Source organism: Cololabis saira, chromosome 13, assembly GCF_033807715.1.
Source record: "Cololabis saira isolate AMF1-May2022 chromosome 13, fColSai1.1, whole genome shotgun sequence".
Classification (NCBI taxonomy): domain Eukaryota; kingdom Metazoa; phylum Chordata; class Actinopteri; order Beloniformes; family Belonidae; genus Cololabis; species Cololabis saira.
In genome coordinates, this window is record NC_084599.1 from 8946535 (window position 1) to 8971950 (window position 25416).

At 41.6% G+C, this 25416-nt stretch overlaps 1 protein-coding gene across 2 annotated transcripts; it reads left to right on the forward strand.

Moving 5' to 3' along the window:
• The first annotated feature begins 1061 nt into the window (after window positions 1-1061).
• On the forward strand, window positions 1062-23843 carry inpp5d (inositol polyphosphate-5-phosphatase D). 2 transcript variants are annotated; one of them, XM_061737586.1, is made up of 27 exons: window positions 1062-1395; window positions 1895-1958; window positions 4671-4806; window positions 4902-5043; window positions 5986-6126; window positions 6218-6308; window positions 6421-6498; window positions 7145-7222; window positions 7312-7435; window positions 11827-11933; window positions 12048-12150; window positions 12232-12428; window positions 13579-13696; window positions 13779-13875; window positions 14246-14384; window positions 14506-14614; window positions 16186-16274; window positions 16380-16461; window positions 19976-20065; window positions 20147-20257; window positions 20343-20422; window positions 20515-20602; window positions 20679-20825; window positions 20926-20989; window positions 22454-22654; window positions 22743-23173; window positions 23244-23843. In XM_061737586.1, the coding sequence occupies exons 1-27, from the start codon at window positions 1256-1258 to the stop codon at window positions 23282-23284; spliced, it is 3288 nt and encodes a 1095-aa protein (XP_061593570.1). In that variant the 5' UTR covers window positions 1062-1255; the 3' UTR covers window positions 23285-23843. The 2 variants fall into 2 exon arrangements, with proteins under 2 accessions (XP_061593570.1, XP_061593571.1); XM_061737587.1 differs by having other exon boundaries at window positions 22743-23155.
• The last annotated feature ends 1573 nt before the right edge of the window (window positions 23844-25416 follow it).

Sequence of the window (25416 nt, forward strand, 5' to 3'; positions counted from 1 at the left end):
GTGGAGCAGCAGCTGTGACAGCTGAGCTGCAAGACTTCACTGTGATGTGTCCTTTTCTTGTCCTGGACGAATCTATCTTGTACATATATGTGTCATTATCCAGCTTTCTAACGCTCTTCTGCTATACGTGTCAGGAGGATGAGTGGTTTTATTTGTTAAAAAAAAAGAAATGACACAGCTTATAACCTACATCAGGATGTATTTACTTTTCCTCAGTATAAACGCACCCTGCTCTCATTAAAACTGTGCATGTCAATAATCTGACTCATCATTTATTAGCTCTTTATCTTGTGCTGATATTATCTCCCTTTCTTGTGCTGTTATACAAACCTTTGAGTTACGTGATGAAAGCAAAAGTTTGGTTTAATATCCTTCACGTCAGCGTTGACATGCATTATATGAAAGTGAAAACTCTATTTTAAGAGTGAAGCCAGAAACATCCAAGGGTGGAGTGTCTTGTCACTGCGTACTTCTGTTTTCGAATCATGTGACCCATGTTGCGGTTTGAGAGCAGCCTTTTTTTTTTCCTCCCCTTATTTCTGCAGAATTTCCTGTCCGTCACATGAACGCAGCAAGTCACTCAGAGCATATATTTCCTGTATGTAAATACGTTAAAGAGCTCGCAAGCGCTGCTGATTCACGTGATTAAAAAGCATCATAATCAAAATTGGGCCAAATCCTGGGTGTAAATATGCAATGCTAATGACTGCATTAGAGTTTATACAAAACAACACTACTGGCAACCAAGTTCAGCTTCTAATCCTGTGAGTTTTAACTCATTTAAAACTAAGAATCTGTAGATTTGACTTTTTTCCCAAGTTTCCCTTTTTGCTCAGTTTGTACGTGCGGTTTGACATTTCTGTCTCCAGATCGTGTAACTGGTGACATATCTAAACGTGTTGGTTAATCATTTGAATAAGGTGATGAAGAATGGCCTAGTGTTAGAAAAAAAAAAAAAGAAAATCAGCATTTCCATTTTACAGCTCTGGGGATCTGTCATGCAGCAGCACCAAGGCCCTCCTCTCCGCTCAAATGAGGAAGTTCAGACCAGAGCCTGCAGCAGCTTCCTTTAACAGCTTCAGGGGACAGGGGATGATCAAGTAAAAGAAAGGACTTGACGAACGCACCGGAGGAAGATGAAAATAGCCCGATCGACTAGCTGAGAGTACACTGTTTTGCTGGAATATACATACATGCACATGGTTTTTTGAGAGCTGATGCGAAACCGTTGAGGGGCTCTTGGGTGAGAAACAGGATGCCAAGTTATCAACCTTGGTACCATGGTAATATAACTCGAAGCAAAGCTGAGGATCTACTCTCCAAAGCTGCAAGAGATGGAAGTTTTCTCATCCGGGACAGTGAGTCCGTACAGGGCGCGTATGCCCTCTGCGTTTTGTAAGTGCCTTACATTTAACTATTGCGGACGTAGCTTGCAAGTAATTTTAATATGTCATGCAGCTGATTCATTTCCCTTGTGCAGAAAACTTTCAAAACATGAGCATATGAGCTGTAGATTGTCACTAATGAAAGCAAATAGGACTGTTTAAACATGTGTTTTGGTGTGCACCATTAAAGTTACATGCTTAAAAGTAAAAATTCCCCTGCTGTGTTGCACTGTTTCACATCACATTTTTTTTTTGCACACACACACACACACTGCAACCCAAAACTAGTTCCCCTTTATTTTCATTCTAAGCCACAAAGCACCACCCTTTGCTGTCTGCACCAGTCTTTTGCACATTTTTCACAGAGCAGACTTCATTTAGAAACGCTAGGACCAGTCCGGTGGCTTTACTGAGTGCAATGAATGCATCTGCTAACACGCTTCCTTGTCCCTCCTGCTGTACGTGTCCTATTCCAATGACAGGCATTTGCATTTTATTCCTAACCGCAGATACCAGAAGTGCGTGTACACATACAGAATCCTGCCAAACGAGGACAAAAAGCTCTCTGTTCAGGTGGGTACCGGTGTGACCCGAGCTGCCAGGACTCTGGTGGAAAGTGAAATGTGTCATCTGAGTTCAGCTGATGTAACTTTAACTAAGAGTTAAGATGTCCAAATGCAATCTTCTACATTTACTAAGCAACAGATTGCTATTTCAAAACATTACAGTCATGGATGGGAGGTTGAAGCCTAATAATTTGGTAGCTTCCGTTATCTTGAAGTTTACTCTTGTACTGGCTGAGATGCAGCTGATAAAGCTTCAAAGATAAAACACTAACATGACAAAATGTCAGCTGGAGATGGTGCAGTCGGACGGCAGACTGTCCCAGGTGAATGAGGTAGATGACATGAGCATGTGCTGAAAAGGAGGGGAAGAGGATGATCAGGTGAACAAGGTAGACTAAAATGTTTTGTCAGAACCGGTTTTAGAAAAAAGTTTCAAGAATAAAAGATAAATCAGAGTATGCACAGGTGAAGCAGAAGCTCTGAAGGTACTGAATCAGTGAGACACTGCTTTTTTCATGTAGGACTTTGCTTCTTTTGTCCATTGCACAAAGGAAATACTTCTGCAATTTAGATGCGTGATCTTCACAATGAAACAAAGTGTTGAATGTTCAGCGCAGCAGCAGAGCAGCCGTTCAGCTTCAGGCCTTCAGTTGTTCTCTCTGCTTTGCACAAATGTGTGGGTGTTTATTTTCTACGACCGACTGCACTCCAGCAAGCGAAGGCCTTCATCTGGTCGACACAGTCCCGCGCTGCATTTCTAAATATTGCTAAAGCTCGGTTTAGGGTTAGGATTAGGTTAAAGGTTAAGGATAGGACGAGGAGCCAAAGAACACGATGTGTCTCAGGCTGCTGCCCAGAAATGTCCCCAGACAAGAAGGACCAGGAAATGCAAGCGGAGAACAGGACCTCATACAAAGAAAGTGATCATTACACATTATAAATCCATTAAAGAGGCTTTAAATATTGTAAATTCTGGTTTGCAGTTCCAAAAAAGAGTAAATACTTCAAATATTTCTATTTGTTGTATTTTCTATTAACAAAGCTGAGGTGTCTATTGATATATGTATTTTTATGAAACATAAATCCTGTAATGTGAGCTATAATGAGATGCAGTGTGGAAACACCTTCTTATGTTTGGGAGGCTCCTGACGCCAGTGTGGCCCTTCATTTTTAGATCCGGCTGCACCAGACAGACCTTTTGAGGAACTTTTGAGGTTCCAATAATTTCCATGTTCTTCACAAAAGTTCACAAGCTAGATAAGCTTCATAGGCCCCATATTTACCCCGGCTACATGTAAATCACATGGAGTTTGCATTCATATGTAGGAAGATAATGGTTGTCATCGTTCTTCTGATATGAAACATGCTGTATAAAGCATCACATCAAAACACGTGTGAGTAAAATGAGCTGAGGGCTGGAGCGTGGATGGGTTCAACGGCAGGAAGTGCCAGGATGCCGAGATCCATAACAGCGGTCTCCACAGGCACAGAAGACCTGATTAATAACAATGTTGACAAAAACACTGAAAATATATGTAACACCTACAAGACCTGAACATGCACTTTATCTGCTTCCATAATTAATCCGTCTTGTGCAAACGTTATCTTGCATATGCATAGGCTAGGCCTTTGTTTAAGGTCTCGTTTAAAGACAATCAGATTCAGCAGCTGACTATTGGTAATGAGGAGACAAACACCCTCTCAGAACAGCTTTAACGAGTCATTTATGAACTCAACCTTCAAACATGCCAGACATAATGACACAAAATGTGTCCGTCATTATAGCGACTATCCTGGCAAACAATTAGCCACTCGGCTGGGTGCGGGACTATGGAGCCAAATCAAGGCCAAAAGTTTTGCTAATTTGAAAATAAAATTATAATTGAAAAACTAAGATTTGAACCTGAAAATTCAAGTTTTGATCATGAACTTATTTTTTTACAGTTTCAATTTTTTTTTCAGTATCAGATCTTTTTTTTCAGTTTCACTGGAATAAAAAGATCTGAAACTGAATAAAAAGATCTGAAACTGAAAAAAAAGATCTGATACTGAAAAAATAAAATGTAAACTGTAAAAAAAAAAAGTTCATGATCAAAACTTGAATTTTCAGGTTCAAATCTTAGTTTTTCAATTACAATTTTATTTTCAAATTAGCAAAACTTTTGGCCTTGATTTGGCTCCATACGGGACAGGACTTATTTTTTGACACGCTCAGCTGGATGGATGAGTGAATGAATGAATCTCCACAGCGACGTCCACTGTGAGGTTCCCATTTATTATTGTTACTGTTAATTTCAAAGCATGTTTATAGTGTAGTGTTTATAGTGTATAGTATAGGCAAAACTGTTTCTGGAGTGATCTGAATAATTGTGATGGTTCTGGCTGGTAGAAAAGGTGTCTTACAGAGCGGTAACAAACCGTGCGGTCTCCCCGTCACCCATGCATTAATTGGCCGCCCAGTACACCTGCGCCTAAATACCAATTTTACCAATCATGACGTGGACCCAAACCACCATAAACAAAACAGACTGAAATACGCAGACAAATAATGGCTCCTACAGTCATCATATGGGAAGTAACATTCAAAAGATAAGTCGTATTGAGTAAGAAAAGACTTCAGCAGGCCTTTCAAAACAAGAGGAACACATGACGTTTCATTTTCTTTTTTGCAAAGATATGAGGAAAAAAAGTTACATTTTCATTGTGATCTGCTCTACAGGCGTCCGAGGGAGTCCCTATTAGATTTTTCACAATGCTGCCTGAGCTGGTGGAGGCGTATTACAGCCCCAACCTGGGTCTGGTCACACATCTGCAGTACCCCATCCAGAGGGAGGAGGACGCAGACGAGGATCCAGGTCGTAACCTCCTCTCATTCAGGCAGAAAATACAACTGTTCAAATAAATAGATCAATAAATAACGTTGAATCTCTTCCTTGGCTTGGTGTTGCAGAGTCCAACCACCATCCGCCGCAGCTCCCCCCCAGGAACTTCACGGCTGATGCCAAAGAAAATGAATGCAAGACTAGTGAGCAGAGCAGCAAGTCTTTATCAGACACCTACCTGATGAGACTGCAGCATATGGACTTGTCTATGTACGGTCACTTTTGAAAGCTAAAAGAATCAATGGAGTAAAACGTAAAAACTTGGATAGTGAGTTACAACCAGTACTGGAGTTGAGGGGGGATGAGGGGGGATGGCATCCCCCCTGAAATAAAAACGGTTCAAATCATCCCCCCAGTAAAACTGCCATCCCCCCTTTCCATCCCTTATGTCATTTCATCAATGAATGTGGTTTTACTGCTATTTCAATATTTAGAGTCATCACCAGAAAAATAACACCAGAAAAATAACTTATTTGACAATTTTCACCTGTTTCAAGTACATTTTCACTTGAAATAAGTAGGAAAATTCTCTGCCAGTGGGAAAGATTTATCTTCTCATTACAAGCAAAATAATCTTGTTCCACTGGCAAATTTTTCTACTTATGTGAAAATCTACTTGAAACAGGTGAAAATTGTTGTTTTTTCCAGTGATGAGTCTTGTTTTAAGTGTAATGAGATTTTTTTTACTAAAATGAGACATTTTACCTAGAAATAAGACAAATATTCTTGTTAAGAGTTTGAGTTTTTGCAGTGATCCATTTTACTTATCCTGTGAAGGACAGAGTTATATTGATAAGTTCAGAAAAGTGTTTTTTATTGTTGTGTTTTGATGTATTAGATGTAAGCCCAGTGGATATTTAAAGCTTACAGAAGGCTGCATTTAACTGCTGCTATGTCATTCCTGCAGTATTTCTGCAGCTGTTTTGGTCACTGCTATTATTTGTAATATATTATATTATTTGTAATCAGCACAAATTATCTGTCCCCATATGATAAAATCCACCATCCCCCCTGATTTTTTTTTATAACTCGAGTACTGGTTACAACTGACAGTACGGGAACTTTGGTAGCCAGTCCAGCATCAACAGTACAATTAACATCCTGGCAAACATTTTGGCACCTGCTTACTTTCCACTTATGTCGTATTTCCAGATTATCGGAGGAGCATCAAATGGTCATCCAGGAATATTTCAGGTCATCCCTCTGCTTAGATGCCGAGCAAGCACAGAACGGCAACCCTAACCTCCCTGGCCTGAAGAAGCTGATCATTTCAATCTGCAAAAATCTAAACAGGTACAGTTCACTCTGAGATATAAGCATTTCCGTACAACGTTTTTCAGACCATGGAGCACTTAACAACGCACTGATCTTTGTTGCGAGGCAGCGAAATTTGCCGAGTCATGCCAGCGCTGGACATCCTTCACCGGGCGTTGGATCAGCAGCTCTCCCCGGGGCTCGGACCCCTTTGCAAACAAGTCGGTGGCAGCCCTGATCCTTTGTAATATTATATTATAGACTCTGTAAAAGCAGAGAAGAAAAAAAGGAAAAGCAAAACTCTTCATCATATATTACTTCCTTTATTTTCAGATTTTAGCCAATTCAAGTCACTCTATATCCTACAGACTTGAGGAGCTGACGAAATTGCTTTACTCGATAGAGGATAAGGTAAAGTATAAAGTGTTGCTATAGTGATAGTAGGGCTGGGCGATATATCGAGATTTTAATATATATCGATATATTTTCAAACGCGATATGGTACGAGACAATATTGTTTATATCGATTTAAAAAAATAAAATAAAATATTATTTTGATATAACTTATTTTGTGACAAATTGACTTGAATGTTTTATTTGAGATTTGCACAAATGTTTTGTTATTTGCACAACTGTCAACCTCAGTGGAAAAGTCTGCCTGTTACTGTCTACATTGTATTAATTGCACAGTGTATTTTAATTTAATTGTTATGCAGGAGAGGGATATTATATATTTTTATTTCATTTGTTTTATACATTTTGATATTGTACAGACCTTGACATTAGGCTTTGTTTTAAAACTGACTGTTTTTTTAAGGGTTTGCCTCAGAAAAAATGAAGCTAACAGAGATGCTATGCTATAATGCTTTGGGGGAAACCCCAATTATGGCACAGAAAAAATATCGATATATATCGAGTATCGCCATTCAGCTAGAAAATATCGAGATATGACTTTTGGTCCATGTCGCCCAGCCTTAAGTGATAGTCTTGTTATATGAGATACCAACAAACGTGGTCCGCCACGGATGATAAAACTCTCCTGTGTTTCTGTTTTCAGGCTAAAAGTTCTGTTTTTGAGTCAGTTGGATACGACGGCGGTCACAGGAACTCTCTTATACCTGTCGTTACGTTTGAGGTGCCTCCCTTCATTTGTGATTTCACTACAAATTATAAGAGATTCACAGGTTTGCAGAAGATGTGATCACATTCCTCTTTTGCTTGAAGGCCAAGCAAGAATCCCTTGGTATTTCCACAAAAATCTTCCTGAAAGTTGATGTCGAAGGTGGAAAGCTGTACTTCAAGAAGTCCAAAGATGGGCCAGAGGACAAGTACTTTGTGCACAATAAAAGTAAGGAATCTATAACATCTTTATTACTATGCAATTCTAATGATTTTTTTCTGGCAGAATGAGCTCGTTGGTGGCAAAAACGGTCTTATAGTTTAGCTGCATCTCCAGGCTTGGCCCCCCAAAAATGTTGAAAGATTATTTCTTACAACCAAAACTCAAAAAATGGAAATATGACCCAAAAACAGAATGATTTGCACACGTCATAAACCCATATTCTGATTACAACAGAACATAGCACACAATTCAAATGTCAAAGGTGAGACATTTGACCATTTCATGAACAATATTAACTGATTTGTGCATTTTATGCATCTCAAAACTATTGAGTCGTGGGCAAACGGAGGCTGGAGAAGTAAATTGTACCAAAAACAGAAAGGCATTTACTTACACCCTGAAAGGCATTTACATGTTTCAGAGCAACATGGGCTCCCATCCAGACAATCATGTTCAAGGAAATCCTTGCAGACATTCAGCAAGGTGATGCTAAACCACCTACTGTATCTATTACAACAGCACAGCTTCCTGCTAGAGCCTGGATGCTGAGCTGACCACCTGCAATCCAGAGCTTTCACTAAATAAAAACATTTGCTGTATCATGAAATGAAAAATATGACAAAGAAGACAGAGGACTCTTGAAATACTTAAATACTACAGTACATCCGACAAGGATGGGACCGCCCTCTACTCCCACACTCTGTTCCCAGATGTGAGTGGATCTGTTAAAGGAATAGGGGTCAACATCAGCCCGAGACTGGATATGCTGCTGCCATCAAGTCAAATTTGTAATCATTTATTTTTCTTTAAATGCCCAATTTCCTTAGTATAACCATTTGGTGTCTTTTCTATATTCCATGTTTATGAGGTTTACCAATCACTGCATTGTGTTTTTATTTACATTTTACACAGTTATTACGGCTTCTTTTTGGGAAGCAACAAATTGTGCAAGTTTCTCATTAAACCAAACACAACCTTCAAGGTGACGTAAGTCAGCGTTATTCATGCTTTTTTTTGTTCGCAGATACGACAGGAGAAAGAAAACAGATGTTTAACTTATTTTACGCTCTTCATGTATCTTAGACTATCAGAGTTAAGTGCCTTATAAATCAACAAGAGAAATTAAATTAAAAAGCTTAAATCAAATAAAGTCTGAAGTCAAGAGTCAGACTGGTGTCTCCCGGAAGCTCGTCTGTTAATGTCCCTGCCAAACTCTCCGGCCTCCACGTGTGGACTTCTGTCCCTTTAAAGCAAAACGCTTGTGGGTGTAATTATTTTAAGATAAATTTGAACTATATTTTTGTTAATAGAAACAAATCAATAGATTTAGTGTCACAAACGGCCTCGTGGTATTTTTAAAGCATTTAGGAGAAGTAAAAACTGGGTCATCACACACTTTATGAAAGTAGCTCGGTGGTGCAAACACCAGAAGGGGTTTCATGCTTCTGCTTCACCCAAAGATGTTGTTTCAAAGGGTCTCCACATGTTTTAGTACTTTGCATTTTGTCTCTTTATTGTAATCTGTTGTGACAGAAAGGCATTGAACTGTTGGAGTGAGATGAGATGTGACGAAAGGTCTGCTGAACCATAAAAACACTGACAGCAGAAGGTCAGGTAGTGGCGGCGGATACACAATTCCCCATGTTTAACTATCCAGTATGAAGAAAAGTGCACATTTTACAGGCAGAAAAGTGTAGCTGTCTTTATTTTTGCTTTCAGTTTGCATTTGTGTTGTTTGCGCTTATTTCAAGCAGTTCCATCGGACCTAACTGGTCCTGGGGAAAGGAAGTAATCTGCATGTATCAATGTCCCGTCATATTAGAGAGGTCTTGGGACCAGACGGGAGAACTACATACAGCCTCTAATCAGACGCTGGAAATATAGAGAAAGAAAGAACAGTGTAGAAGGTTTATTCATTGATTTGACTTTGATTGACAGTATCCTCCAAGATATGACATTTTGTCCTCATCAGCTTTATTTCATTTCCTCAAATACATCCATTCCTGCATTTTCAGGCTTGGAAATGAAAAAGACAAATAAAAAACTCATTCTCATTTTGTCATTTTTGCCTTGCTTCCCATAATATTTACTCGAAGACGTTTTGGCACCAAGCGATGGAGCATCAGTTGCTGCATTTCTCCATTTCTACTTTAAATATGTTTTAAAGTGCACAAGAATGCAGGATCATCATCACAGCATTTTTTTTACTCCTTAATTCAGAAAACATTTGCAATTGCCAGGTATAGACATGTGGAGATTCTTAGGCAGGCCAGTGCGGTAGCTGGACTAGCGTGCACGAGTGCAGAATGTGGTTTTGCACTGTCTCACCGAGATCTGGAAAGCCTTGCTGAAAAAGCCACATTTGTGAAAGTGGCTGTCCTTAATAATGATTGTCAGAGAGCATGAGGTTACAACTAATGCTTGCACCTTTGCCCTTTATGTGTTGATTTCTTGACTCATGCACTGTTGGGGGAAAGAAGTGCATTTCCTTCTTTAACAGGAACTGTGAGAGGAATAATTTGCATTTTATTTAAACGTTTCAATGATTTTTCAGAAGCTTTAGATGACAAACTGGACATCTTCTGCCCAATTTTGCTCCTTGAAGACTGAGGCGTGTTTGGAAGATCATCCTTTCAACCAATTTTTAAACTTAGTTGGTAATGAAACAACCTCTATTCAGACCTCCTCCCCTTTTTGTTGCATGAATTACCTTTCTGAAATAAGGGATTAGATGTATATTAAGGCCCAATCCCAATACACCCCCTACTTTCTTTCATTAGCCCTCCCTCACTACCACTACCCCTAAAAAAGAAGGGACAGATTTTAGGGCACTTGAAATCTTCCCAGGGGCCTGTCCCAATACTCCCCCTACTCCTACTTTCAGCACCACCACTAAAATCAGGAAGCTGAGAGCCAAAAGCTGTTTTAATTTCAGATGTAGCCCTGTTAATATGCCACTTTATTAAGTTTTAATGTTTTTTCAGGCGTAAAAGTAACCGTTAAGATCCCCAACCTGGGCTCAGTTTATCCAAATAACGCCTGTTAAGAAATTTGACCTGATGTTTTCGGCGATGATAAGAGCCGCCGGCTCGCAGCAGCAGCAGCAGCTCACGTACAGACGTGATCGCCCTGCGCCGTTGTCCCGGGGGAGAAACCTGCAGCTCTGTGGAGAATTACCGCTGGCTGAAATAAATCATTTAGGAAGATAAATGTTGGTTTAATAGAGGAAATCTAACAGTTGTAGCTATGCCTGTTAAGAAATTTGCTCCGAAAATTTCTGGATTTCTGCCTGCAGGCTCCGGAGCTGATTTATGGGTCCGCGTTAAATCGATGCAGAGCCTACGGCGTAGGGTACGGCGTAGGGTACGGCGTAGGGTACGGCGTAGGGTACGGCGTAGGGTACGGCATAGGGTACGGCATAGGGTACGGCATAGGGTACGGCATAGGGTACGGCATAGGGTACGGCGTACGTCGCCGCGTAACCTACGCCGTAGGCTCTGCGTTGGTGTAACGTGGAACCATAAATCAGCCTTTATTCTAGCGAGGTTTGAAAAAGACTTCGCAACAACGGGCAAACAAGTGATTATTTACATTCACTGAGTGAATATTATGAAAGTAAAAGATATATTTCTCGCTAGAAATGTAATCAAAACGCATTTTTATGCAGAAACTAACTCAAAATATTGATTTTATTCACTAAGAAATAAGAAATGTTCGCCATGTTTTTTTTTTGATTCAGTCCGCAAATGATGACGAAAAGCATTCTGGGAAATTTTTCTGGCCCTCGGTCAGCTAGTCAGCATCTGAAATCCCTCGATCCGTAGGGCCAGATTCATAGCCACTACACTCGTTTTCTCCACTAACCCTAGATGAAAAGAGGAATTGGGACACCACTACCCTCACGGGAACGTGCAAAATTTAGGGGTAGGGCTGAAAACTAGGGGTAGGGGGAGAATTGGGACAGGGCCTAAGAGTATATTAGGTTCATATTATCAGGAAATATAACTGTTTTTAAAAAAAAATCATAATAGTTTTGTGTTGTTTGTATTTGTATTAAAAAATAGTTTGGTAGATGTAGAGATGCATGCAAGAGTTATTTTTCCATGATAGTATGAACACCCAGCAACATCATTAGATCACCGTATCATCTTTTTTCTAATGCTTGATGACTAACTACCTGATGTACTAAAAGAGGGCCCCTCCAACTGGGCCAAAATAATCTACATGCCAAAACCACGCATGTCAATGTTGTCACTTGAAGCATGTGAGCACGCACCCGTCAGTCTTCATCACCACTCACGCCTCTCCTCAGTAGGTCTCACAGAGCTACTAGCATGGCTGCATATTCCTAATCCTGCTTGACACCTGTCCTTAAAAGTGCTGTGATTATTCCTCAGTCCTCCAGCTGGTGAAGTCCCACAAAGTGCATGCCAAGCTTGTGATTGTGGTAGAGACGGAGAAAGAGAAGATTTTGCGTAAGGAGTATGTGTTTGATGACACGAAGGTAATTACGCTCTTCCGTCTAATGGCGGGGGATTTGTCTGACAGATGTCTGTCAGTGTGCTATCCTGTTTGACCCTCATTTAGAAGATGTGATGCTCTTTTCCTCTGACTCCAGAAAAGAGAGGGCTTCTGTCAGCTGCTTCAACAGATGAAGAACAAACACTCAGAGAAGCCTGAACCAGATATGATCACCGTGTTTGTTGGCACATGGAACATGGGTAACGCAAACATCACATCTGACTCTTGAATACATTTGGACAAACTGCACATGGCTTGACTGCTGATATCCAAACCCTCAGGAAACGCCGGTCCTCCCCCCAACATGGACTCCTGGTTTCAGTGTAAGGGCCAAGGAAAGACGCAGGACGACACCGCAGACCACATTCCACATGATCTGTATGTCATCGGGTCTCAGGAGGATCCTCTGGGGGACAGGGAGTGGACTGAGACTTTGAAAAGTGTCCTGAGGAACATCACCAACATCAGCTTTAAGCAGGTGAGAGACAGAGTCACAGAGCTGGAGGTAGATTGAGGTGCAGAGCTACGGTGGCCGACAAGGGCCAAACGCACTGCAACGGCCTAATGCGTCTCAGTTAAGGAAAACGACTACAAGTAGATAGAGCTGACTCAACCACAGTGTTTACATCCATGGTTTAAACATACAGCGGGAACGGTAATGTGATATAATTTGGTTTATATCACTGTACAACGCTCTACATTACGAGACGTTTCTGTATTGTATTTTAACGTTACAGTCAGCTGTGCGATCTCTCTCTACATCCCGTGTGTCTGTCCATTGAGCTGTTACGCTGAGAGCGCCCGCTGCAGGTTTGGTAACCGGTTATGAAGCGTTTTTCTTTTGAAGATGGTTTCTTATGGAGCTAGAACAGTCTCATAATTCACAAATGCACACGTCGATCCACAAATGCACAGGACAAAATTCACAAATGCACAGACCAATTCACAAATGCACACGCTGATCCGCAAATGCACAGGATAAAATTCACACGTGCGTAGGACAAGATACACAAATGTATTTTTGATGCACACACTAATATAACTTGATTTACAAATGTATTTTTGTCTGTGAGCTGCGCTGGATTTGCATGTGACTTTTGAGACTCCCCTGACGTGACTCAATCCACAAATAGGTTTTTTTTAACACTGAAGGATCTGCAACCAATCAAATGTCTTCCAGCGCAGCTCACAGACAAAAAACGTTTGTAAATCAGGTTATATTTGTGTGTGCATCAAAAACACATTTGTGTATATTGTCCTACGCATTTGTGAATCGGTCTGTGCATTTGTGAATTTTGTCCTGTGCATTTGTGGATCGGCGTGTGTATTTGTGAATTATGAGACTGTTCTAGCCCCATAGTTTCTTGTTTTATATCGTTTTGTGCTTTGCATTGTTTCTCTATTTGCAGCATTTGATGATGCTGCATTTGTCTTTGTTTTTTGCAGCAGGTTTTTTCATTTGCACCACGTTCCTCTTTTTGTACCTCGTTTTGAGTTTGTGAATTGGAATCGTTTCTGTACTTGAAGCCGTTTTCCTTAACTGATACGCATTAGGCCGTTGCAGTGCGTTTGGCCCTCGTCGGCCACCATACAGAGCACATCAGACACTCGTATCTCCAAACATCCAGGTGGCGATTCACACGCTGTGGAGCATCCGGATCGTAGTGCTAGCCAAGCCCGAGCACGAGAACAGGATCTCCCACATTTTTTCCGACAGCGTGAAGACGGGGATCGCCAACACCTTGGGTAGGCAGTTCCACTTGTCCATAGGTCCTGAGGGTCAGCGTGAGCGTCCGAGCACACTGTGATGGATGTGAGTTGTTTGCAGGAAACAAGGGGGCAGTGGGAGTGTCGTTCATGTTCAATGGTACGTCTTTTGGCTTTGTCAACAGTCACTTGACCTCTGGCAGTGAGAAGAAGCTGAGGTGAGCAGCAGTTCACACTCCCACTAAGATTACATATGGATATAACTTCACTGATTGATGGAGATATAAATGCCACCTTCATGGGTCATTTTAATCTCTGCTGCGCCCACTAAGCTTTGAGAGCGTGAGGGACCAGGCCATAAATACAATGACAGTGTCAAAGCTCCTTGTTCACTCCTTCAATCATGCCTCAATAACAAATGCTGTCGCTCCCTCAATAGCTCACAGTAACAGCTATAAATCACCTTTCTGCATCAATGACAGACGTTGAATCCATTTTTGCATCTGTAATACACACACCTACGATTCAGTAGTCAGTCAGAAGAACATGTTTCCTTTCTTTCGGGAATGATTTTACTTAAATTTGCAGACGGAATCAAAACTACACCAACATCCTACGCTTTCTGAATCTGGGAGACAAGAAGGTCAACCCGTTGGACATCACGCATCAATTCACGCACCTCTTCTGGCTTGGAGATCTGAACTACCGCGTTGAATTACCGTCTACAGTAAGTTGTGAATATTCCTACCGCAGTGCAGCCACCGCCGCCTCAATGAGCGTCTCAGACCTCCGCTGCTGGCGCTTTTTAGTCATGAAACGAAACGTCTCTGCACTGTGATCTTTTACAGGAAGCTGAGAACATAGTGGCGAAGATCAAACAGCAGCAGTACCAGGAACTCCTCAGTAAAGACCAGCTCAACATGGAGAGGAAAGAGGGAAAGGTCTTTTTGCATTTTGGTGAGTGCTGTTGACTACAAATCAATAGACACATACGGTTATGTGAAGAAGAAAGTGGCTCCTGTTTCAACTTAAAGAAAATCAGGACTTAATTAAGAAGACGTACCTGGTTCTTACCAGATCAAATAACGACGTAGGCTACAACATTTGGTATTACATAATGCCAGTATACGCGATGTCATCATTCAAAACTAATCTAACAAAACATATAGGTAGAGGCTGAGTATGAAAAAGTAGACCACACACCTCGAAAGCCTGTAGAATCATCTTATCATGAATAATACTTAAAGGAGCTTGAGGCAGGATTGAGGCAGGATTTATGAAAAGAATTCGTATACATTTTAAGTTTTCTAGTAATAATGTCAGATGAAGCGTTCCAAACCCAAAAGAATGTTTCCTCTAGTGTATCTCTCCGTTGCCTTGAACAGGCTGTGTGCTGCAAAATGTGCTGCAATTCCAGGCCGGAATTTCCCGCGCTGTCCTGCGGATGTGACGTCACATGACGCTGCATGCACGTTCTCCCCGTTCTCCCGTGCCGGCTTCACTGTTGGCTGCAGTACCCCTGACGGCCGTCGTGGTGAAGGGTGGCGCTAGAGAATCTCATTTCTTAAAAGGAGCCTCATGCTCCTTTAAATGCAATGTATTATCAATCTCTCAAACAACAATGTTGTTTCATTTAAACGAGTCGCAGCATTTCAGTTGGACTGAGTCCCTGACTTTGACTGGACCATTGCCACTCCTTGATTCTTTTGTAGATTTCCTGGTGTGCTTCAGATTGATTGATTTATTTGTCATTTGACCAAATTTCAGCCAGTCAGTCAGGATTTGGCTCTCAGGCCGACGTTCGACTCTTGAATACTTTGGTATACAGAGCAGTCCATCGTCCACTCAGTGGCGTCAGCGTTACAGAGTTTCAGTCCTGTGGCTGTAAAACAAGTCCAAGTCAACATCTCTCCACCTGCTCAACAGCTGGGAGGAAACTCTTACGCATGGTGGTTTCATGCATTTTGAATTTGCACTATAATTTTATGAACTGGATAAACTGAATCCACTCAACTGAATCAGAATATCATTGACCAGAACTAAATTGTTCTTCAGCAGACTGTATTGAAAACTTTTTTTTCTTTATAAAGTGCTTTGAGATGGTTTTGAGTGATTGTACTGTGTTGTACTTGTTGTACTGTGTTTGGTTTTATATCAATTACAGACAAATACAACTTAGGCCAAGTCTTTCATAGCTGATATCTTTCCTCGTTGGTATTGAGTTAATACACACCCGAATGCTCCACCAAAATGTACCCTCTTAGGTCCTAGGGTTAGGGTTAAGGAGTTAACCCTAAACCTATGAGTTAAGGTGGACTTCATTTTTTTTTTTAAACAATGCTTTTTCAGTTTGACTCTTTTTCTAGATAAACCGAGGCCTGAGAAGGAACCAGGAACTGATTTATTTTAAGCAGAAGCATTAAAAAGAAGTATTGAAAGAGGCTGCACTGACTTTTTCCACACAGCTGTATATTTGTTTCCTGTGAGAACATATCAGCAATAAAAACAGGATTCTGTCTTGATTATAGAGGAAGAGGAAATCACATTTGCACCCACATATCGTTTTGAGAGGGACACACGGGAGAAGTACGCCTACACGAAGGCTAAGGCCACGGGGGTAAGCCCATGTTCAGATGCATGTTTCTCATTTGGCCTCTGTCCTTCTTTAAGTGAAAACTGCTATATTCTGATTTAATGTCATTATCACAAACTCAATCCACAGACAAAATACAACTTGCCATCATGGTGTGACCGTGTGCTGCGGAAGTCCTACCCCCTGGTTCATGTTGTCTGCCAAGCATACGGTGAGCAGCTCTCTTCTAGCCTTTACTGCTTCAGCATTTTCATGAACACATGAATTTATGTTTTTAATCAGAAAGAAAAGAGACCTTATTCAGTCAATTCACTTCATTACATCCAAATAATTGTCTCACATGTGGAATGAATGGATTAAAATGTCACAACAGAGTATATAATAGTTAATCTGGTCCAGTGGTGTAAAGTAACGAAGTACAAGTACTTCGTTATTGTATTTAAGTAAGATTTTTGAGAATTTGTACTTTTATTGATACTTTAATTTTTCTGTACTTTTACTTTTACTTCGTTACATTTTCAAGGAAAAATCGTACTTTGAATCCGCTATATTTAAAATTGGACACGTCGTTACTCGCTACAAATTAAAGAACAGCACAGCGGGGTCTGATTTATGGTTCCGCGTTACACCGGCGCAGAGCTACAGCGTAGGGTACGCGGCGACGCGCACCCTACGCCGTAGCCTACGGCGTAAGGTGTGCGTCGATTTAACGCGGAACCATAAGGCGGACGGGAAGGAAGGGGGGCGCGTGAATATACCGAGAAGGAGCCGCAGCTCCCGGGAGAGTTGCGCCGCAGAGGCGGGCCGGAAGGCCGGAGGAACCGCCGTCGCGTCAAGGACCGATGAGGACTGAAGCCTGAATTATGGTTCCGCGTTAAATCGACGCAGAGCCTCGCCGTAGGGTACGGGCCTGCGTTGGTGTAACGGGGAACCATAATTCAGCCTTGAGCGGCAGCCGACGCGTGTCCATGCGCACCATTCTTTGATTCCACCCCTTCTAAGCTGGTTTTGGCATTTAAAAGTTCAAAAGTCTCATCCTTTATCAGCTGGGGTTGCTTAATGTTGTCACTGCATACTACAGGCTGGGGGTGAACCTGTCAGCGGGGCCACTGGGGTACAGCAGCAGTGATGAGCAAAGGGAGAAATTAAAATGGGGTAATGGAAACAAACGCTAAAGGGGTCGGAATAATATCACCATTATTTAGAGTTGTAAGCAAATTCTTGGATTCTTCATTTCTTTGCAATCCTTTTGAAAATAATTTTGTACTTTGAATTTTGTACTTTGTACTTTGTACTTTGTACTTTTTACTTTTGTACTTAAGTACATTTTACACCATGTACTTTTGGTACTTTATTATATTTAAGTTGAGGTACTTTTATACTTTTACTTAAGTAATGTTCTTAACGGGTACTTTTTACTTTTACTTAAGTAATTTCCAAGCAGAAAATTTGTACTTTTACTTAAGTACAATATTTTTGTACTTTTTCCACCTCTGCTCTGGTCCACAACACAAAATATTGTAGTATATTACTAAAAGCTTATAAACTATTTAGTGATTACATTTTAATTACTTGTTTCCAACTGTAAATATGGAGAAGCAGCTCATGTGTCAAACTTCCAAACCCAACTTTGTGTCTACTATGATGTGTATTTTCAACGTTTGGCTGTTTTCGTCCTATACACCGTTGTTTACGAGTGGCATCTCCCCATGTGTGTCACTACTTATTTCTCAGTACCGAGTACACCGAGTTTGAACTTACATGCTGTACTTTGCGGTTCGGGTTCAGTTGGCAGGTTCGACTCGGGAGGTAGAAGGATTGTCTGCTTTCCTGACAGCAACCCAACATGTCTTTGAAAACTTCAGAGGAATTTTTAAAACAGGCTCTAACCATTTATTTGAAGTTAGAAGAGTCAGTCTCACTGGAAAACATTTTAAGATTACATTCTGCTACACAACACTAGTACCATTTCAGATTTGTAAGTCACATGTATGTGCTTTTTTTTCCTCTGCCTTTACTTTTGCACACACACACTATGCACGGGCCATTTTCTAAACTCCATACTATACTACTGCCTAGGGTTTTTGCCCAAATGTAAGATATAGTATGTAGTATACAAACAATTGCATACATGTCTAGTGTGCAACTGACCAGTCTCTAACCAGTCTCCTTTGCATATTACATCCCATAATCCAATCTACTCCTACAGCCACTGAGTGGTCACGTGACCAGCATCCATTTCTGCCATAGCATAGTTGTTTTTACCGTGGTGTACTTTATACTAACCCTCCACCTCACACATTGGCAGTTGAAGCCTTAACAATGTTGCCGTCTATTGACTTTGAATGGGGTGATCATCAAGCATTGCCGAACTGCATTGTGGGTCTATTGCGAAAGCAACGTTCCCATCACACCCCGTTCACACAGCATCACAGCAGCAACGCTTTGATCTGTTTCCATCAAACTAATAAACAACTACATTTTTCTCCCACTATTGCTACACGAGTGGGATTCTTTGATCCGGTCCCACTTCCCCATTTACCATTTCCTTGGCTAGTGTTAGCCATGTAGCCACAGTCTGACTGAGGGTGACGCGGGTGTTGGGAGATGGAACAGCTCTTCCACCACCACAAAATGGACCCTCATCTCAGTTCAGCAACACTTGTTGTTGATTTCAGCCAATGAAACTGCAGCTATATAGCAAGTGACACCCACGTAATCATGTGGTGCAAGCTTGTGCATGTAGCATTAAGGAATTTAATCGGTTTGTGTAATGTTTACTGGTATGATGACGGCGCGTCAGAAACTCCCACCATCAACCGTAGTCGGGTGTACTAATGATGTTTCACAAAGCCAAAAGTGCATGACTACAGAAAAAAAGTATCTTATGAAACACTCTTATTACACAACTGCCTACATTTTTGACACTGTTGATTTAGATACTTATATAATAATTATCTCAAAGTATGACCAGCCACCAAGTGACACACCGGCCTATTTCACAAATTCTTTACTTTTTACTCACCTTTTCACATTAAAAACACGTGAAATGGGCCGGGTTGGTGGCTGGTGAGGTGCCAGTGAATGTGGTTTTGATTCTCTGTCCTGTTTAAAAATCAACAATAATCCAAATAGGCACAAGCAAATATGCTGATGTTACTGTGTAGCACCACGACACCGTTAAGGCCTATAGACACACCACCACGCTTCCTGTCACTACTGATGCTCCTTTGCAGTGGAGCAAACTCTTCTATTACCCATGAGCATCCATAAGCACCAACATCCGCTGAGAGTTTGATGATTTGTGTAACAGTACTTGCTGTGCAATTACAAAAACCATACTCATCATTCTTAAAGCACGTCCTTTACAATAACTGAAACCAGCCGCAGGTGACACGCTCGTGAAGCTGCTTATGTTTCCTTTGCAAAGCTGTCATCAAAACAAACAGCAGATACTTAATATGATGTGAAAAGCAAAATGTATCTTGGTTTTTGCTCACATTTGTTGTTCATGTCAAAAGTATGTCAGTTCATAGTTTTGATGTCTCTAGTTTTTTTTAAGAAAAATGTAAAAGTAAAGAAAAAATTTCAAATCAGCCCTCATGCTCATATTTGAACTAACTGTACTTCAGTGAGCTCACAGGGCTTTTTTCACCATTTTTTATACTAAAGAGTATGTATCTGATAACATTTGATGTATTAAAGTCCATTATTTTCCCTTGTAGGGTGCAGTAATGACATCATGACAAGTGACCACTCACCAGTTTTTGCATCATTTGAAGTTGGAGTTGCCTCCCAGTTTGTCTCAAAGCAAGGTGAGAAAGCCACTAAAGCCCCAAGCACACATAAGGACCTTCAAAACTACATTAAGACGTGTGTTTCCTTTCATTTCTCAGATCCAAACAGTGCATCACAAGGCGGAATACAAATCATGAACTGCTTGGCCATTTTGTCGACAAAATCAAAGACCAAGTTCTTCATCGAATTCCATTCCAGTTGCTTGGAAAGTATGTTTTGTCTTTTTGATTGACTTTGTGTCGTAGGATTAGAGTTTAAATGGGCAACAACTATCAAAGCAAATATTTCCAACAGAAACTATGAAGACTTCAGAAGGGGAGAACACAGAACAATCGGACGGCTCCATAAAGGTTTGGTTTGGCAACCAAGTTGAGGTAAGAAGAAAAGATGTAGCTTTCAGGGTAGAAGATCATCTTTGTTCTGGCTTCAAGGAACCATTCACATCATTGTCTTTCATCTTTCCAAGCTCACCCCGATCATCTCTGACCCTGAGTACCTGTTGGACCAGCACATCCTCATCTGTGTAAAGTCAACAGATTGTGATGAATCGTACGGTAAGGAGATGTCGTGCACTCTGTGCAGTTTTGTGCCAAGCTCAATGATGCTTACAGTCTGCTGTTGGTCTTGAAGGAGAGGGCTGTGTTGCGCTCCGAGCCGCCCAGTTTTGCTACAGAGAGTTTCAGATCACACTGACTCATCATGGAGAGAAGACGGGCACGCTGACAGGTGGCATCCAGTTACGCACCTCTGAGGGCACGCCCACCAAGAAGTTGTATGGTGAGAAGTGAAATCTGCTCCTGAATGACTTGTTGAACACCTTCAGGACTTTTCTTCTTGGCTTCTTTAAACATCTTTTCCTATTTTATTCCACTTTCAGATTTCATCAAAATTGAAAAGGATGACCCCATCCCCTCCACAAGCAAAGGTGGAGACCTCAAAAGGTAAGATTTCTATTTCTACATGTTTGTAACTTTATGATGTGTCACAGTCAGCATGTTGTGTTTAGTTGAAGCCAGCTCTGGTGGGGTTGCCATGTTGGTGCAGTTCACTTGAACATGCGTGAACACAGCTGGCCAAACGTTGGTGCACACCAAACAACGGGACCAGACCCCTTCAGAGACCATTAGTCCAGTCCAGTTCTTTTACCAAATTTCTTCTGGTGTATTTTGGTCCATCTGATATGGAAAGGCCTGTGTAAAGCCTGAATTATGGTTCTGCGCAACACCAACGCAGAGCACACGCCGTCACCGTGATGCCGTCGTGAACCCTTCGGACTTCTCCGTCACTCCATTTCGCCGCGGTGCAGTACCCCCCGCGACCGCTAGTTCGCGATCTTTTCCTGAATGGTTTATCCGACTTTTCCGGTCACAGTGAATCAAAGAGATAAGGACAACCATTGTGCAAAAAAAAAAAAAAAAAAAAAAAATCACACATACACGAAGAAAAGAGCGCTGAAAGTTCACGACTGCTTCAAACCAAAAACCGGAAATGCGTTGCTACCAAGCGAACCAATCACAGCCCTCTCCTTCTGCGTTTGGTCTGCGTCGCCTCGACGTGTAGTTACAATTTTTGGGAGGTACGCGTCAGCACGCGTGGGCTACGCCGTAGGGTACGCGTTGACGCGTTGACGCGTACCCTACGGGGTAGGCACGGCGTCGTTTTGACGCAGAACCATAACTCAGCCTTAAAGAAGCTTGAGGCAGGATTTATGAAAAAAATGCGTATACGTTTTAAGTTTTCTAGTAATAATGTCAGACGAAGCGTTCCAAACCAAAACGATCGAGCCCTCTAGTGTATCTCTCCGTTGCCTTGAACAGGCTGTGTGCTGCAAAATGTGCTGCAATTCTGGGCCCGATTTCCCGCGCTGGGCTGCGGATGTGACGTCACATGACGCTGCATGTGCGTTCTCCACGTTCTCCCGTGCCGGCTTCGCTGTTGGCTGCAGTAACCCCGACGGTCGTCGTGGCGCTAATGAGTCTCATTTCTTATTCTTGCCTCAAGCTCCTTTAAGGGTTGTCCTATTCCCGTCCTCCAGGGCTGCTGTCCTGCATATTTTAGATCTTCCCCTGATTCATGATCTTCACCTGATTCACTTCAATGGATTATCATCAGCTTGTCATCAAGGGCTACATAGGTCTAGTTCTAATCAGCTGTGTTGAAGCAGGGAAACATCTAAAACATTCAAGACGGTAGCCCTCTTGGGCCAGACCTCTTGGGCCTGCTGCAAAGCAACGCTGGCCTTTGTGAACGTCAAACAAACAAACCGTTTGCAGACCAAACTAAACGTGTCACTTTCTGCTTGTGTCCAGACAGAAACTAACAAACGCCAATTGTAAATGCAACCTAAAGTATATCTGAAACATGACACCCAAGCATGATAATTGCTTCTGTTTTCTCATAAACAGGTCTTCTGCCGCCCAAACCCATGATATTTCTAACCCGAATTACATGGGACTTTCATTCAAAATGGGGAATATAATGGATAAGGGATGGAGTTACAGCATGCCACCACGAAACCTTCCTGGTCCTGTGCAAGTGGGTAAAGAGTCAAAGAAGGCCGGGTATGATTTCGGCACACGCAGTCCCCCAGCAACAGTGGGCACACCGTAAGTGGCTGATAGTTTCGATGCAGAGTAACTGCAGTTTCACAACAGCTGAAAAATAATATTTACCGTGTGATTCTATGATTTAAAGGGGTGAGGATGAAAGGTCGTCAGAGATGTTTGACAATCCGCTGTATGGTGCCATGCTAAAACCACACGGTCGGGCCAAGGATCAAGACCAGCAACAGACAGACCATCTTGCACCTGCAGATGCAGCATTTTCATCCTCCAAAGCAGCAGAAGGAGAACCAGAACGTCCCCCGTTGCCCACTCCACGCAACCGCTCTTTCACCTGTTCTGACAGCAAACCGCAGCCCCCTGTCACCACGCACCTCTCTGCTCACAAGAAACCAGTGGTGCCCTCTCGTTCGGAGGGTGCGATGGGACACGCCCGGCCTCCTCTGCCCGCTAAGTCTCGGCCAGAGACACAGATGACCAAACCAGCCAGAGACTACAGAGAAAGCTCGGAGCTCCCCAGCAAACACAGACTGCCAGCAAGACCTGGTCAGCCACAACCTCACAGTAAGGAGCACTTTTAGGTTTACAGACAAATTCAATACATGATGTGATTTCTTTTTTATTTTTTCATTAGTGCATCCAGACGTCCCCAAGACTGGTCGTCCTGTGAACTGAGACTAGTCTCCAGCGATGGTCAGCTCTAACAGAACAGCTTCCAGGCATTTCTTCTGGAAAAACAACAAGACTGAACAGCTATTATTTTGCATCACTGATGATTACCAACTCATTGTTTCTTCCACTTGGGGAAATACTTTTATTTTGTTTATAGTTGAGAGTGCGCTGTTTCATGCTACTAAAGCAATATAGTTACCTTAGCACTGGCCAAGAGGCAACAATATCCTCTTACATCATTGGAAGTTTGGAGAGGAGGTTTTTAACAGAAGCTATTTTTGGTTGCTTTCTGCAAATTTGCCACTAGATGTCACTAGACTGCGATTTCTTTTTTCCTTTTTCTTTTTTCATTGCATGAAAACCAGGGACAAACTTTCAGACTTGATTTCTGCTTAGCTTGTCTTTAAACCTAGATTAGGAAGTGATCTCTGCTTGCAAATGATTTTGACTTCTCGTAAAATTTTACACTATAATGTGGCAAACGAATGTTAAGTGCATCGTATCATTTTGCACAGTTATTGTCATGTTTGCCTTTAAAATGTACAATAAAGGTCCAAACATGCTCAATCTCAGATCTTAACCAACTTTTATTTATTTAGGAAATGTGTTTTTAAACAACCTATGTGATGATCAGGACCTGTGAAACTGACTAAAACACCTTTTCAAAGTAGATCATCAGATGGCCATTTCTGGTTATATTCTCTGTATTTCTACATTAACTTTGCACTCACCATACCTCCAAACAATTTTTAATTATCTTATAATGATAAAAAAAGGATAAGATATTGTTTTCTTCAGTGTCTTCTGATTGGTCACTTTTTGTACGTTTTTTATGCTTCATAAATGCACACACACAACAACAGAACACAGACCTTTAAACCAAAGCGTAATAAACAAAACTTTGAAAAGTCTCATATTTTCAAAAGTGACAAGTCCACACACCTAAACATACATGTTTGAGCCAGAAATGGATAAAGACTAGGAAACTTGTCACTTTGGTTTCACCATCGACTGTAAATAATGGATGAAGCATCAGTCACATGGCACTTGGGTTTTTGAGGACCCGTTCTGAAGCCTCTTGTTTCCTCATACTCCCGCCATGTTGCTCAGCAAGCCAAGAAGAACAGACCCACCCTATGTCAATAAACGTTAGCTGTGGCTACCATGTCCTTCACCTGAAGGCCGAAATAGCGGCAGAACTGTGGAATATCCCATTTCCGAATTTGTTTCTGTTGCTATATCAGGAATTACAGCCGTCCTTAGCCAAAGCGGGGCTGGTATATGCTGATTGCTTCGCTTAGCTTCAGAGCACGATGATGACTGATGAGGAAATGATAATGGCAAGTCATTGGCTGAGCAGACATCCCCTTCAGAGTTTTCATGAATGAGAACTCAAACACACACCTGTGGGAGAAGTGTTGTAAACTTTAAGGACTTCCAGATGTATCACGAGTGCACAGAAGCAAGTGGAAACAAAGCGTTGCACAGAGGAATCGCAACTACAAACATGACACGCTGACGTCTGTTTGGGACAGCAGTGAATACTATAATACAGTCCAGCCAGACCTGGAACTTGGTTGCTGCTTCCACACAACCAAATACACATTTCTTCCAATACATGAAGGAAACAAAATTAAAATAAACATGGGCAAATCTGGAACTGATCATTCCCTCTTAGATGCGCTGTTGAAAACTTTTGCTTTTTAAATGAATGCTGTCTACCTTTACCTTAACTCTAGAGAGCTATATTCTGCTTCCCATTGGCTGGACTGGGGACATCACGACACAGCTGGAAACTACGCTTTTCCTGAATGTGCTTTGACCTCTATAATTTGGCCAATCAAGGCAGAAAAGAAAAAAAGTACCACAAATCCTAGTACATTTCTTCTTTTTTAGTTTTTTTTAGTTTGCAACACATCTAAGGTAAGAATTGATCATTGCAACATTTTAGATAAGTCCAAAAACCTGGAGAAGCATGACATGTCTACTTTAAGTCTGTTGTGGAGACCGCTCTGGTACTACAACATACTAGTAAAGTACCACCATCTACTGCTGTCTGAAAGAATGTCATGCTTTAAGGCAGGTTTGCCTTATCCTGGTCCTCGAGGGCTGCTGCCCTGCACGTTTTGAATGAT